Source organism: Phalacrocorax carbo, chromosome 13 (genome assembly GCF_963921805.1).
Source record: "Phalacrocorax carbo chromosome 13, bPhaCar2.1, whole genome shotgun sequence".
Taxonomy (NCBI): Eukaryota; Metazoa; Chordata; class Aves; order Suliformes; family Phalacrocoracidae; genus Phalacrocorax; species Phalacrocorax carbo.
Genome location: NC_087525.1, coordinates 1,085,803 through 1,102,730, shown reverse-complemented (window position 1 = coordinate 1,102,730; position 16,928 = coordinate 1,085,803). Strand labels below are relative to the sequence as shown.

The following is a 16,928-nucleotide window of genomic DNA, read 5'->3' as shown; positions in this document are numbered from 1 at the left end:
CTCTGCTACACAGACAGTCTGCCCAGCCTTCACCATCTGACGCCATCTCACAGACCCTAGGCCTCCACCTCTGTATGGGACCACTGCCATCTCATCCCCTGGAAGACAAGTAGAAAGCAAAACACTCTTCTCTCACCACCATGCCTGCCATTTCCACTAACAAGGACCGTCCCTTCTTTTGAAGTTTGATTTACAGGTGCTATAGAGCCATTGTGCTGACTGCATGTCAGTCTCCAAGGAAACTAGTAGCATATATATTCCAGAAGCATCCCTAGATGAAAAGGGGTGTTATTAAAAGTGTTCTCAGCATAACCCCTGCTATGAGAAGGAGCAGAGTTCAAGGTCTTATGTTGAATGGTTGAAGGATGCTGTGTTCAAATAGAATGCTCTTAAGGAAATAATAGCAGGTCAAGCTGGGGATCTGGCTGTTGTACAGGTCTGAAAGAGTCAGAAATTGAAAAATAATTATGTAAAGCTTTAGAAAGGCTTGATGGTATTTTATAAATCAGCCTAATTTTAGGTTGGCATCTCCTCTGTATACGTAAGTATTGGCACTTTCTGTAATACATTGCCTTTTTGTGGCTATTACGCTTCTCAGCCCAACCCGTATCAGTGTGCACAGCTCTATTTTGGAGTTGATGCTCAGCTAGGTTTTTATATCGCTCTTTTAAAAGACTGAACAGAAGCACAAGGTAGCCAGTCTGCAGTCCTCCCCGCTCCCCGGCGCCAGGCAGCTGGGTGCCCCACAGCTGGGACGGGTGCTCTACACAGTTGTTGGAAAAGACATCCCATGAAAACGTGCGCTTCCATGATTGTTAAAAACCGTCTGTGGCATTTTCAGAGTGTGTGCGCTGAGAGCAACATCTTACCTGAATTTTAAATAAGGAAATAAATTCCCTTTCTTCTCTAAATTCCCTGGTAAGTTCCCATCTGAATAAGATATGCTTTCCTTTTTTGTCTTAAACCTGTAAGGATATTATTTATTCAATCCTAGTAGAAGCTTTATCTAGGAGGAGCTGAACTAACCCTATTCTAAAGTTTAAGTTACTAAAGCACTGGGGGAACGTGTGAAACCAAAGGTATTACATAATATATGAGCTTCTCATTACTGTTGCTGTAGTACTGACTGCTAGAAACATAGCTGCTCAATACTGAAACTCATTTTCTCTTTTATGGCACAGTTCAGTATAACCAAACACAAATAAATGGAACAAAAGACTAAATCAAACAAAGCAAATAAAAAGAGCAAGAGAGCACTGCCAATAATGTGGAGTTTCGTTCCCAGCTTGGATCCAAGTGGACCATGATCATTCCAAGCATTTTCACAAAACAGTTTAATTTCACTTTATGGAGGAGTTTCAGTTTCATAACGCTCTCTGCCTGAGTGTGTATCTGAACAGACACTTACAGCTACAAGAAAACATTTGAAGACTCAAGAAGGAAGATTTAGGCGTTCGCAAAGCTCAAATCTGATCCTCAGTAAAGAAATGGAACTGGCTGGGAGAAGAAAAGGGATAAAGATATTTTACAGGGGAAGAACAAGTGAAGTAATTAAAATGATATTGCTTGCAATTCTTTTTTTATTTTTCTGTTTAAATCAGAAAAACAGCATGTGATGGAGTTAAGTTCTCATTTGTCCCTGTTGTACTGCTTATCTTCACCTTTCATACCTATGCATCCTTAGGATGCCCATAAACAACAACTGCTGTCATTGTAATGGACAGAGAAAACGAAGCGTAAAATTGGAATATAACATCATAGCCGATCTGTTATTTCCTACAGCAGTTCTGTCAAATCCAGAAAGGAAAGGACTGTAAGCCTGGCAGCAAGTAACAGAAGAAGAGTTATACCTGTGTCGTGGTTCAGCCCCAGTCAGCAATTAAACACCAGGCAGCCGCTCACTCACTCCCCCCACCCCTGAGGGATGGGGGAGAGAATTGGAAGAGCAAAAGGAAAAAAACTTGTGGGTTGTGATAAGAACGGTTTAATAATTAAAATAAGATAATTATAATAATAAGGGGAAAAAACCCCCAGAAACACAAATGATACAACCACTTGCCACCCGCCGACCGACGCTGCTGGTCCCCGAGCCGCGGTTATCCCTTCCCTCCCCCAGCCAGCCCCTCCCAGGTAGCATACTGGGCATGACGTTACATGATATGGAATATCCCTCTGGCCAGTTTGAATCTGCTCTCTTAGCTGTGCCCCTTCCCCTCCCGGCTGCTTGTGCCCCCAGCAGAGCATGGGAAGCTGGAAAAGCCCTTGACTGGTACAAGCACTACCCAGCGACAACCAAAACATAGGTCTGTTATCAGCATTGTTTTAATACTAAGTCCAAAGCCCAGCACTGCACCAGCTGCAGGGAAGAAAATAACTCTCTCCCAGCTAAAACCAGAAAAATATTCTTTTGCCAAATAACAATCATACATACACCCTGACCTGGCTTATATTTTCTCCTCAGAACTGGCGGTAGGATGAAATAGTATTGACAAGACAGCCTTGCTAGTACTTGCTCCTAAATCGCCTACCTTGTGGGACATCAACTGCAGCTATCATTGCATTACTCTCTCATTATGAAATAGGATTTAACACGGCATTGTGCAACAAGAGAATGTTTTCAAATCCTTATGCTACCCTTCTGCATTTCTTATTGAATTTGCCCTGCATTTCCCCTATCAGTAGACCTTTGTTATTTGATGCTAAAACATTTTAGGTAAACACAGATATATTTCCCTATTAATTTCCACATCCCATGTGAAAACCAGATTAAATTTACAAGACACTACCAAATGTTAATGCTTCATGTGACAGGATATGCCCAAAAGCATGTATCCAAAGCGGACAGCAGAAACACTCTGACAGAGACATAATAGCAGAAAGAAAACGGAAACCCTTTTTAGCACAATTTGCAGTATCTTTTCTCCTTTCCTTGAAAAACATTTTGCAACAGAAGAGACAGCCGATGAGAGTTTGATGTTCAGATACATAAGAGCATCAATGTATAGTATTTTCCTTGATAGAAACCACAGGTCTATTTTAGCACAGAAAACACAGAGAGTACCCCACGTGCTTGCTTAGAATCATGGCCTGGTGGGGAAAGCGCAGAAGATCAGGTGTTCGTAAGGGCCTATCTAGTAGAATAGCAAATACTTTCATAGAATTTGCATATTCCTCCTCTATCCAAAAGGTGATCAAGCCGTCACGTATCAAAGGAATGAAAGAGCAATGTGCAAATTTACCAAACTCAAAATCTCAGGTCTGTAGTGAGGGAGACAGACAGGGAGCAGAAGGCAATTTTCACCACCTGGCAAGGATGCAGATTTAGGTCAATATCAGAAAAACTCCTTGTAACAGGATGAAGAAATAAAGTGGTATTATTAGCTGTAGGCTCTGTATAAGGCACTTGCCAAAGCAAATGATACAAGCGATCTACAGAACCCAACAACAGTTAATTTTCAAAGAAACCACAAAAAGCCTATATCAAATTATCCCTTTTAAGATTAACATTTTAAAATGCTTGATGGCTTTATGTGGAGAATGCATGAGATGAGCATTTTAAATTGTAGTGACAAAAATATAATGAGAACAGATTTTGTTTTCTGCTATCATGTTAGAAAACAGCCTGTGCAATACAATACTAGGGGGATAATTCCTGTTCCTCCAGGCATCTGACCGTGCCGTATCTACCCACCAGCCTGCCTTTCAAGTGCAAGATAAAATCCTGTTTGCATTCAAATCTGAAAGACCTGAGAAGAACCCAAACCGCTTTGTAGGTGAGTTAACTTCTACTTAAGCCATTTAGTTAATAAGTTCAGCCCTTCTCCATGCACTTGGCAGTTAAAGGAAAATAAACATCTGTTGCAGTTCTGTTGTTAGATCCAACAGCAAAGCATTAATGCTTGACCAGGTATTGGCACAGCACTGATGCTGAAAACCTAACAAGAGATGCTTTGATCGGATAACTTAATCAAATGCTTAACAACACTTGTTAAGCTGCCAGTAAAGCAGGATATAACAACAAAATAGATTGGCTAATGTGTCTTGATTAATCATGCAATTTAAATTTTTTCATTGTTGAATTGAAATGAAGGAAGAAAACAGACTTCACAGCTACACTAGTAATTGTGCACACCAGTCATAAAGCAGGGATTATAAGGTTATGCATAATTTAGGAATAATGTGAAATTACTTCAGGAGGTAGGCTAGGCTGGTTTTTTCTGGTTTGGATCAGGCTACTTAGAGGAGTGTCATACTGCATCCTGAGAATGGAGACATGCATATTACTAATATAAAATTCATTCTCTACTCACTAAAGGACATAATAAAGGACAACGTTCATATGTTATCTGAATATTGAATATTTGTCTTCCTTTTTATCTTAATTGTACAACATATCAAACAGTAAGTCTAATACTTAAACAAAAGGGAAATAAAACAATCCTAGGAAAATTCATGTGTTTGGTATGAATATCTGCTGGGCTCTACAGAGATGCTTGGTTTTACTGACACTTCCCACCACCGTTACTCAAAACTGACACATTAATTATTTAGTTTAAGAGTATCACCTGTTCAAATATATTTATTTTCCTTATTTTGTGCCTGTTTACATAAGTTACACATCCTGACCAAATTTGCTCAGTAAGTGATAATACTGGCTTCCAGAAAACAGATGTTAACATACGGACTATCTTTCATTTAGTCCCAAGATTTTCAAAGGTGGGAAGGATGATCATAAGATCTTATTAATTTTTTGAAATTAGCTGTTTATTCTCAAAGAAATCAGAATTAAAATTATACCTTTGCCTGCTGCAAGTATTACTAAATGGAGCTCCTTCTCTCCAACTTGGTGAAAGGCAGACTAGGTGCACTGGGCAGCCCGTACAACTCGAGAACATGATTCCTGCCACACCAAGTCAAGTGTCATGGATTTAAGCAGGACCAGAAGTGCTCTTCCACTGGGAAATACACTCTCAGAAAACATTACTCCTTTCTCCTCCTTCTGGACCCGTCAAGCCCATGTATGAAATAGCCTTTCTATTTCAGCACAAAATCATTCAATCTGAACAGAACAACTTCTGAGGACCAAATAAACATGTAACACAAGTGAAGATCAAACCAAATCCGCTGCTGCATTTCCTTTTGTTTCCAACCATTAACCTTCGCTCTTTCCAATTCAGCCTAAAGCATCTTCCTTGGTGAGGCAAAAATGTCTGATCCTGCCAACTTCACTATGCCAAGGCAGTTGAAGACGACTGGCTTTTCATTTTTTTCCCCTATGAACAAATATTTCCCCTGTGATCAGCAAAGTTAGGAAACACTAGACTGTAAGTAGTGGCACAATGTTCCCCACAGCTCAGAAAATACACCACATCCCACACTTGTGCTGTAATCGCTTGTCCATACCAGCAGGCATGACAGATCTGATTTCCATGGCTGAGCAAAGGAAAGAAAGGCTGATATCATCAGCATATCATTTCCATTTGTCAACAGAAACAGGATTGTGATTCACATCTTTGCAATGGGAAACCGATGTACTAACAATTTCAGAAGCTGAGATACTATTAATGAACACCTGAAAAGTAGATTTCCCATAGGATTTTTTTCCCTCCTGTCTGCATTTCAGTAACTTGAAATGGGCTCCTTACGTGTATATTTTTTTACCTCTGTTGGGATTTCTTTTAAGCAAACATTTTAAAACATTTTGTTCATCTGTTGAAACCTACTATTTCCTGACAGAAAACATCATATGACAAAATACAACTCCTATTTGAGAAGGCACATTAGTGAAATGTACAGTGTTACTATATCTTTAATGTAACATTAAAGCACAATGTTAAGATCTTTCAGATTAACACAAGCTTTAATTGAAATTAAAAGGGGAGAAACCTAAGCCCGTATAATGCGTTAGGATTCAAAAAGGTTGCTTCTTCTAGATCACCACTTATAAGTCATCTAAGGTAGACACGTCCCAGCTTCTACTTGTATTTCTATTTCAGTATTTTTTATAAAATTATTTCCACTTCATGTTTATTATTTATTTATCTTCACTCTTATTGCTTAAACATATTTTACCGCTCCCTTGTCACCTGCAAGAGAAGGACAGGAGAATAAAAGCTGTCACTACAAAAACTTCTGTGTCCTCTCAATTTACAAACATCCACATCCTCAATTTTAGACTTCATTACTGTTCCAGGTGCTGTTAACAGGCGCTTCTGATGGGTGCACATCTATTGCATGGTTAGCTTTATTCCCTGACCTACATGTTTGCAGCTGTGGCCCAACAAACTTCTAACACAGCCTAAGTACAAAAGAGCTTTTGTTCCCAGATCACAAGCTCCAGTCATGACAGAAGGAGTCAGCTCTAGTCCTGTCCAAGGAATCGGAGCGTTATGACAAATTTTCTGTACAGGCCTGCAGCACCTTCCCCACTTGTGCAGAGAGTGGAGATTTTGCTTTTCTCTCCTTAGAATGCAATAAAATGGAGTGGTGGTTGAGACAGCCGCGTGCCACCTGGGAGACTGGGGTTAACCTGGGACGTAGGAGAGCTCCAAGGGTATCAGTGGGGCGTGGGCAGGGTGCTCGTCGGGGACTCGGGGGAATGGCAAAAGTCACAGCGCACGGGTCTCCCACGCGCCGGGTGGGCACCTCAGCTCCTCCCTACGGGCTGGCTACGCTTCTTTCCCCTCTGTGGACTTTACTACGCTGCCAGACATGTAAGAGTTAAGCGATGCAATAAATCTTCATGCCAGTGGTGCGCTTCCCTAGTTACACAAAGCTCCAAAAATCTATCCAGAAATTAAATAAATTCAGCTAGAAATATACTAAACTTTGGATGACATGATTTATCCATTTTATTGGTATCAAAACCCAATACGCTGCATTTTGTTTAATTGCAAGGTATTTAACGTTGGTTTGCATTTGCAGTATGTTATTGAGTCTAACAATAATTAGATTTTTTTTTGCAAATAAAGAAACTGAGGCAAAGGGTTTACTCATCCAAGATACACATAAGGACTGTGAAAGGGTTATTAACACAACTCTTACATACCAAGGTGTTGTCATTCCTGCAGATTTTCACCTCACAAAGCATACTCCTGTATAAGAAATGTATTTGAGATACCATCCATGTGATTGTTTCCTCTCTAGCAACAAATATAACATACCCTTTCTGCATCATGCATGAAGTACACCTGTCATTTTATTCAAATTAGCACATCATCATAATCCAAATTGGATCAATCTGAGCCATCTGTCACTAAAATTTAGGGGTATATTATTAACATCATGTGTAAGGAGTTATGCATGCAAATTCCTGCACATCAAAATGATTCAATACCCAGAAGAATATTACGATATTAAGAATTATGGCCAACAATGCACTCTTGTGTACGTAATGTTCCACGCTTCCCAGGCATTTTGCTTGATGCCTGAGAAGTAGGAAAGAAGACACTTCAGAGAAGCCAAGCAAATGAAAAAATCACAAACAGGGTTTATTTTTTTCAGCGTGGAACTGTAACTGCCATTCCCACACCCAAAACTTGCTAAATCAGGTAATTAATACAAAGGGTAATAATATTTGTAATAGCAGGTACAAAAACATCTGTTTTAGGAGATCAAATTCTTGCTGTAGGCTGGTCTCTTAAAACATGCAAAAATTACATCTGGCAACCGCCAAGCACAAGAACTCCTTTAGTAATTCTTAATGATCTAATGAACACCTTTCATCTGACTCAAAAATTTATTTCAAGTCTACTTCAAGTCACGATCATGCCTTTGTATGTTTGTTACTTTCTTGGACTGGTGAGCACTTTGTTTTGTTTTGTTCTGGCTGGAGGAAATCTGTGACACTGAGAGAATGGAATTAGTGTTTTCCTCTGTCCAAATCCTTGCTATGTTTTGTTCCAGAGGCAAATGGGACTCTGACTGCCTGATGGTCGATGGGATGGTTTCCCAGTTAGGAGACCAAGTTGAGGAGTTGTGGCAGAGAGAGGAAGGAGGAACTGGGAAACACCCACCTCCTAGTTTACAGGTGAGTGTTGTGTTCACTGAAGGCAACAACAACAGCCACAACAAACCCCAGCCCCGGCCCAGCCCTCCCCCAAAGCCAATGATTTCTCAAAGAGAGGAGTTTTAAAAAAACTTTTACCTTTCCATTCCAGGCACTGCTGGAGCTCTATTTGCTAGAAGGCGTTGAAGAAATCTACAAACAGGCAATTGTATCCCTTGGAGTTATTTCTATGACACCTTCAGTATACGCGCATCAGTGTTCTGAAATGTTTGTCACCTACGTGTTCCATACATTTTCTAATTTATGCTTCAAACACAATGCAAGTGAAAACATCTCATTTAGAATGACGTCATAGAAGGAAGCATTGTTTTATTTCTTTGTACTGTGGATTGTTTAGGAATTTAAAAAATCTTTTGTTGCAAAGTCTTTTCTGATATGAGAAAACAGGTTTACTAAGCAATGTTAAAGGTAGAAAGCTCCCTTAGATTTTCTCAAAATGTAAACTGTTTTTCATTTTTGAAGCACCCATACCTGTGGCTGCTTCCTCGAGTGATGCACTAAAATGTGCTGATCCAGAGCAAAAGGATTTCTAACAGTGGTTTACCAGTACTTGATTTTGCTGAAATCATCCATTTTCCAGCACAGCTAAGAGGGCTTGCATTTGTTCTCTTAAAAGTGCAGGCACACAGAATAATAAACAGAGAGAAAAGTCATTGGGCAGAAACTTAATTTTTAAGCCGCCGAAATACCCTGTGTTGCTTTGGTTGTTTGTTGCCTGACCCGAGAGGGGAGCCTAGAGAGCAGGGGGTTTAAAAGCTGTTGCGCCCCGGAGCTCTCTGATTAGCATACATCCCCCAAGACCAGCTGTCAGAAAGAGAAGGTGACACTGCCGATGAGTGATCCAGACACTGGTTTAAATCCAGTTTTAATAATTCAGAGCTAATCTGTGCTGTAAGGATGCCCTAATTTCAATTGTTTTATATACGCTAGAAAGGAGGGAAAAACCAACTGTAGAATTTGTTTGCTTTAATAATCAAGCATTGGCCGTTCACATGTTTTGAATGTCCAGCTGGTGGCTCGAGTGACTAAAGAGGGAGCCTGAGTTTCCAACGGAACTGTTTAAATATCGAAAGGTAACCTTTCTGAATGCCTTAGAGAAATCAAAGGGTCTTTCTTTTGGGGTATTTATTCAGAATGCAATTTTGTTGTTAGGACCTGACTATCTTCAGGTTGCAACAGCATAAAATGGCAAGACTAATACATGAGTATTTTCTGCGCACTACCACTATTATATTCTTAATTAACTTTATTATTTATTACTATTATATTAATAATAGTAATAATATTATTTCATGTGATAAATTGTTCATCTTGAAAATTTATTAGCCTTAATTAGATTCTTGATATCAGACAATTTACTTGCTGCTAGACATCATGCATTCCTTTCCAAATAAAACAGAAACTTCAGTTGACTCCTTCACAGCTGCCTTTGCCATCCCTCCGGGCCTTGTTAAGTTTATTCAAGGTTTTTGGCTTCTAGACCACAAGGACTATGAAGTAAGTATGTTCCAATTTAGTTAGACATACATTGCAGTACAACGCTTTGATCTATAAAATGACTTCAGAAAATTGGTGCTTAGCTAACAACAGGTGATAAAACATGGGAAGCTTTTTTTATAATACTGCTTCAGCAGCACCTTCAGCAATACGTGATGATTTGAAATTTTAATTACGTTGACAGGAAATGGATTAAGACAATCAAGAAGTCAACGTTAATAATGCTTGACATGTGACTTGCCAAAGCCATCTGTTCAGGTTGTTTTCAGCAGAGCAGTCAAGCACTTTCTCAAAAGCAGTGGTTTGGGTGCTTTAAATATTAAACTACCATCCTGGCAGCAAAATTTGAGACAGAAGACCACAAAAGTGACTTTTCAATCTAATTCATGTTCCTTCTGATGCTAAAGGTTGTTCATTGCCTGTCACAATGTCAATATAACCTGTTTGCCTGGGAGAATAACTTGTATTTATAAAAGGTGATGTTTGCATACAGAGATTTGGTTATCCTGGCCATGTGTGAACCACTCCTTTCAAAAGACTCCCTTTGTTCTGTATGGCTCACTGATTTTTTTTTCTGCAGATACTTCAAAATTTATATTTACCTGTCCTGTATCAAATCCTTCATTAGTCATCATCTAAGTTTATTCAACAGACATTCACCCTTACTGAAGACACTTTTGAATAGTTTTGTTGTGTGTGTGTGTGTCTCTATATCTTAATAAACCTGATATCTAACTTCTGCAGAATTCCCTGGCCCTGCTCGTTGAACCAGCTGCAATCAAACCTGTGTCGTGGCAAGACGTGCAAATTCTTCAGTGCCTTGTGTGCCAAGGAGAGCATGGGCGAGCCCTCAGATACACACAGGTTATGAAGCTATCGGTCTCCAGCTGTAGTGAAGTGCAGCTTTTCCTCACTGTGCTGTTGTCCAATAGGTAAAGAAATATATGCCAACATTTTGGCATTCAAATACTGTGAAAGGTGGAGAACAAACACTAGAAATCACAATCCCCTAAATTTCCTTTAAAATTTGAATACAATATTTGTGGGGCATATTTTTGGTGATACTATTAATATGCCTTTACGTCTCAAAAAATTAATTACAGGTGCATGGCGGAGGCTTGGGGTCTGCTGCAGCAACACACCACTAAGATAAATGTGGAAGAGCTATTAAAAGACATGTATGACATCTGTCGGGAGATGGGACTAGTGGAAGACTTCCTGAAGATGCCTTTCACAGACGCCGAACAAGTAAGTGTGGGCAAGAAAAAAAATCTTATTCCCCTCTTTGCCAAGAGAAGAAGCAGTATCATCATATATGTTTTAAAACGTGTTATTTCTCCTAGAAGTGTTTGGAGAAATTGTTACAGAATCATGAAATTCTTTTAGCCCAGCATCTGCAGCGTGCCAACTGCATGGCAGCACTACAGCTGAACCAGGCGATGAACGTTCATTTCATGGTAAGTGTAAAAGTTCTACTGAGTGTGCCAGTTTCTCTCAGGGGTTACTGACCGGTTTAACAGCGCTCAATAAGAATCCTGCTTTCTTTATCACACCATTCTTTGAAATACTTGGAATAAGCCTCTATACCTTACGTTACAGCTGAACCTAAAAGTTGAACAAAAGATGTCACTACTCCAAAGCTACCCTTTGAAGTTGGAAATTCAGTGTTACAGGCTGTTGTTGACTCCACTTCAAATAGTTTGTTTGTGTCTGAGGATTAAATAAGTGTCTTTCCTGTCAGCCGCTCTTACCATTCAGTTATTCACAGATGTATGTTACGTAGGGTTCAGATTACTGGAAGTTGTTTGGGTCACTGTGGAATGAAGAGTGTGTTGTATGTCATCTCTTGTATCTTGCACGCAGCTCTGGGTGCCAACCCACAGGCAAAATTCGCATCATGGTTTGTTCTTTTTATTATTTCCTCAAGTTATAGCGTGAGGTCTGCAATTCCACAACTTTCATTTTACCACTTTTAGGACAGAAATTCTTACCTAACTTCTGTATCTCAAAATAGCCAGGTCAAATTTTGTGTTATGTGAACATCTGTTGTGGTTTTGTGATACATTTGCTGTTTTCTGGAATCATAGTTTTCCAGGGAAGCAAAGTTATGGGGTGGTTATGGAAGGTTAGGGCCTGCATTTGAAAGCTTTAATCCAGGGGGAAGGTGTGTGTAGGTAGCTTTCTCTTCCTCATTTTAATACTCACTTCCTTTTGTCCAACGTAACCCACCGTTGCCCTGGAGATTCAGTCACTTTGGGCAGTGGCACATCAGGAAAAACGGGAAAGGCTGCTGTTTTGTCAGCCACGTGAAACTTGTGGGTGCTGACAAGTTTGTCAGAATGAGGTTCTGCAGGGTGCCGGCATGGTTTTAGCTTAAAGTTGTAGGTTCTGATATTATTCTAGTCTTCAATCCACTTGGCTAAAAACTCCGGGTGAAGCTGGTGTGCGCTGATGGGCAGAACTGGCTGCTGTTCTGTGCAGTGGGTGTATTTTACTGCACCTGTAGAGGAAACGTATTCACTAACTTGAAATAGCACCGAGAGTTCCGTGCAATGAACTGCTTGTAATTAGGTAACTTCTTGCTTTACGCTTCTCATTCACCAGAATGATCGTGCTCCTCGCTGGTGACAGAGAGCAGTTGCCAGACATTCTCTCTCAGGCCAACATGGCAAGACCCTTCCTCGAGGTCAGAGGCAGCTGGCTGTAGAGAGAGCCAAGCCTTACCATCTGCCTTCGTCCGGACCAAGAGAAGGTAATTTTTAGGAGGGGAATATAACGCACAACTAACCATCACTTTCATTACACAAGGCTGATCGCTTTTCCCCTCTTGCTTTACAGCTGCAAGACCAAAGCCATTCTCGACAGTAATAGAACAAGCTAATGCAGGAAACGTGCATCCAAGGGCACCTTTCGGCAGTCATGTATTGGCCAAAATTAGAGAGTTATGGGTAGGAAATGAGCAGAAACCCAGTTGAGAGTTTTTCTGTTATGATAATGTTTGTTATGCAAAATACATATATTTATATTATGGTAAATGTGCTTAGATAATATAAGATAGCTGAAACTATATCAAAGGACGGCGTGGTGGGTTGACCTCTCTGGTGGGGCTTATCGGTGCACTGAGGCGGCCCCCGCAGGGACGGGACAGGCGCGGTCTGTGCCCGATGCGGGACTTTCACACGTGTTTGCGAAAGAGTGTGTAAGGGACCAGACACCTGTCCCGAGCAGGACAGGTTTCACCACCGCAGCTCAGTCACCGCGGCAACCGAGCGGGACGGGCCGGTCCCCGGGGCCGCCCGGCGAGCCCGGCCCGGCGAGCCCTGCCCGGCGAGCCCTGCCCCGCGGCACCGCGCGTCTCTGGAGCGCGCGCGCCCTCCGCGCGTGCGCCGGACCCAGCGCCGGCTGACCGCGGCCCGGACCCTCTAGAACTTTCCAGCGCCCTCTGGTGGCGGTACTGGGCATGCGCGGCACCGCCGGGCGGGAGGCGGGAGAGGGAAACCAGTCACTGACTGTGCAAGAGGGCAACGCTGTGAAAAGGGGAAACCAGCGGCGACCGTGAGGAGTGTTTTGGAACGTGTCTCTGCTGCTGGGTTTGGAGTTACGTCGGACGGGCCGCGGGGAGGGACGGGCCGCGGGGAGGGACGGGCCGCGCGGAGGGACGGGCCGCGCGGAGGGACGGGCCGCGCGGAGGGACGGGCCGCGGGGAGGGACGGGCCGCGCGGAGGGACGGGCCGCGCGGAGGGACGGGCCGCGCGGAGGGACGGGCCGCGGGGAGGGACGGGCCGCGCGGAGGGACGGGCCGCGGGGAGGGACGGGCCGCGGGGAGGGACGGGCCGCGCGGAGGGACGGACCGCGGGGAGGGACGGGCCGCGCGGAGGGACGGGCCGCGCGGAGGGACGGGCCGCGGGGAGGGACGGGCCGCGGGGAGGGACGGGCCGCGCGGAGGGACGGGCCGCGGGGAGGGACGGGCCGCGCGGAGGGACGGGCCGCGCGGAGGGACGGGCCGCGGGGAGGGACGGGCCGCGGGGAGGGACGGGCCGCGCGGAGGGACGGGCCGCGGGGAGGGACGGGCCGCGCGGAGGGACGGGCCGCGCGGAGGGACGGGCCGCGCGGAGGGACGGGCCGCGGGGAGGGACGGGCCGCGGGGAGGGACGGGCCGCGCGGAGGGACGGGCCGCGCGGAGGGACGGGCCGCGCGGAGGGACGGGCCGCGCGGAGGGACGGGCCGCCCCAGGTCCGTGGTGGTAGCTATTGCAGCGCTCTCGTGCTCGCTTGCTCTCTTTTTTTCTCTCTTTCTCTGCCTTTCTCTCGTGTATTTCTCGTTGGCCAAATGAAGTGACTTGGCACTTTGATTCCGTTTTGAGTCTTAATTCTGTTCCCGAGAATGTAAAAGGAGACTGGTCACGATAACACATTGGAGTCAGTCAGAAGTTAAGCCCAGCCGCCCCTAACCTCCCAGAACTACCTGAGGTCGGTTGGAAAGCAAGGGGGTTCAACCTCTGCCAAATTGTTCAGCCCGACAGTGGATCGTGACAGACTGGTGGGAGCAGCAACAAAGAGGCGGTTTTAGCAGTTTCTCTCCAGCAGGTATGCCCTGCTGCAAGGTCTGGCTTCTCTGCCCAGTGACTGGACTAGAAGCAAATTAAGAGGAAGCCTTCAGCTGCTTCTGTTTTTAAGAAATACCAAGTCAACAATTGCTAAGCTCTTCCTGTTTCTGTCTCAGGGTCTTTCAGAGAGCTTGACATCTCCGCGTGATTCCCGCGGGGCTTTGGCTACCACGCGTGCTGTGCCTCACAGCCTCGCAGTTAAATTCCCCTTCCTGCGCTGCAGCTGCTTCGTGCAGTGGCCATAAGCTGCTCTGTTCCTCCTGCGTTTTGCTGGCGAGACGGCTGTACGAGGGCGATGCTGGCGGCACACACCAGCTACTGGGATGCTCCAGTTCTCCTCTACACCCTTCCCTGTTCCCTCTTGCTCCTTCTAGCAAGAGGTTATAAAAGTAGCAAGTCACTTGAGCAACTCTTCTCTAGCATGCAAGTCCTGTCAAACCAGTAATATGATACACCTTAAAGTCTCTGTTCCTTTATGGATTATAGAGCTGAGGCAGAACACCAGCAACACCACCATCACCACCCCCCTGCCACGACAAAAAAGATTCAATTTCTTTACAGCCAGCTGCCAGATCAGCCAGTAACAGGAGTGTGTGCCACTGGGTCGCTGAGGCCAGCAGTGACTAGGGTCAATTTCTGAGCAATGCTGTCCTGTATAGAACCGAACCCTTTCCTGTTTTTCAAAAGCTTTCAATATTAGGCATGAAAAAATTGGTCAGTAAGATACCTAAAAAAGAGGTTCTCTCTAAAAGTGGTCAAGGAACTGAGCTTCTAAAATGTTAGTATTCGTGCCCTTCCTGCTGTTGGTTTTTCACCAGAATCAAGAGAAGGTAATTTGCCTGGTATTTGCTGGAGACAGAAAGTAGTACATGTAAAGTAAGAAGTCCCACCAACCATTCCTGAATTCCCACCAGATTAGATATTTTTTGCACCTTGTTTATGCTGTTAATTCTAATGCCAGTTAACTGAACTGCAGAATTCCTATTGATGCTGTTTTAAGTAATATTTTCCCCTCTGGGTATGCACATCTCGGTGTTGTGAGCCTTGGCCATTGCTTTTTTTGGTCTTATTCCACGGGATGACTCGCATATTTATTTAACACCTTTTGGGATTTTTTTGCTCACACTGTGAGCATGTTTGCATTTAGCTAGACATACAGATGGTGAAGTGCAAGTTAAACTGAGCTTTTTTTAAAAAAAAAAATAAAAAAAAATTTAAAATTGGGCCTAAATAATTGTGATGCAGAGATTCCCTGTCAGTACCATATGGTTAATGAATCTATATAGCTGTCAATTTTCAGTATGGCTATTGAAATCACAGCTCACTAGCTGACCTGCTTACAAGAACTTGCTCTTTAAAAAACAAAACTTCAAAAATGGATTTGGATGATGAACAAAAAGGATTTCAAAAACATTATTTTAGCAAATGGATTAATGACCCGAGGTACCACAGAGACCTTTTACGCTTCTACAAAAGCAGTTCTTATATAAAAATTACAAGCAAAACAAGCTGAAATTAAAAATGAAAAAAAAAAAAAGTGAAAGAAGAGAAAGAAAAGGGATTGGGGGGGCAGTGAAGACAAAGTATTATCTAATCCTCTTGATTTTCTAGGATAGCTGCTGGAACAGGCAGTATGATTTTTACCCTCTTCACTAAGCAGCAATTGCAGAGTTAATTAGTCTCCACCATTAGCAAGTGGGTGACATTTAGTTTGATAATAATATGGCTGTCTCAAAAATGGAGGCAGCACAGATCATGATTGTGTACCTTTTGAGGCAGGAACAGTAAAGACTCTGGAAATGGGTTTAAGCAGAAAGCTAACTAAAAACGTTTTGCTGTGTCCCGAGTATGTCGTTTGTTCTAATTATAGAATGGCAAATATCAAGGAGAAATGATGCTGCGCCGGGGTGGTGGTGGTGACTCAGTGTTCACTAGTCACTGCAGAGCAGGCTGTCAGAAAGCATTTCTTTTGAATCATACTCAGGTGCTACTTTTCTGTCTCACTGTGCCTTGTAAATGAAGAAGGAAACATGAGCTATATTCGTAAGTGCCATGTTATTTAATTCCAGCAATGTCTGGAGTATTTGCTCAGCGACTGAGCCCTTTGAAGTGTTAGACCCTTGCTTAGTAGTAATAGTAGTAACGCATGACAAAGTTGGTGGTGTTTTAGATATAACTGTGGGAACAAGTGGCACACTTGAGCAATAATAACAATAACAGCAAAGGTAGTAGTTTATTATAACAGAAAAGAAATGAAATCTACGGATGCTTTACATAGCTTTCAAACAACTAGAGAAGCATATATACAACACAAAAAAGAGTTTTAGTAGAAGACTTGCCATGAAAATAATTTCAATCTGGTGCCATTGTGAGTGCTTGGCTAAATGAACAGGGCAACATGTAACTAGCCACCCAGTGAGCAAACATTAAATGTTTTTTGTTGTGAGGAATGCCATTTGTTTCGGTACCAATGTTAGTTTTTTTCTAAAGCAACTTGATTGATATCACCTTTTTACATCAGAAAAAGAGAGTTGTAGTTCTGTGATAGACATTTGTTGAGACGAAATCTAACCTCTTCACATGTAACTCAGGCTTTAGCTATGAAAGTTTTTCCTGGTGGCTGTCACTGCAACATCTGCTCACACCTGGGGGGTGTTGAGCAAGGCAAGACTCATCACCCATGTGGAGCAGAGAGAATTCAGAGCTCCTCCAAAGGAGGATCCGGGCGGCCTCGGATCAATTTTGCAGTGTCCTGCC

At 43.2% G+C, this 16,928-nt stretch overlaps 1 protein-coding gene across 7 annotated transcripts in view; it reads left to right on the top strand.

Moving 5' to 3' along the window:
* The window catches only part of LOC135315572 (protein ELYS-like), a 31,981-nt gene continuing 15,053 nt past the window's right edge, over positions 1-16,928 (top strand). Inside the window, exons 1-10 of one of the 7 annotated variants that reach the window (XR_010375050.1) lie at positions 2-918; positions 3,665-3,773; positions 7,906-8,029; positions 8,160-8,216; positions 9,419-9,565; positions 10,310-10,497; positions 10,669-10,813; positions 10,909-11,022; positions 12,170-12,317; positions 12,404-12,513. Coding sequence is in view for 3 of the 7 variants with exons in the window: in XM_064464522.1 (XP_064320592.1) it covers positions 7,931-8,029; positions 8,160-8,216; positions 9,419-9,565; positions 10,310-10,497; positions 10,669-10,813; positions 10,909-11,022; positions 11,165-11,290 (876 nt within the window). In the remaining 4 variants the exon portion in view is untranslated. The other 6 variants (XR_010375049.1, XR_010375051.1, XR_010375052.1 and 3 more) reach the window with 6 other exon arrangements.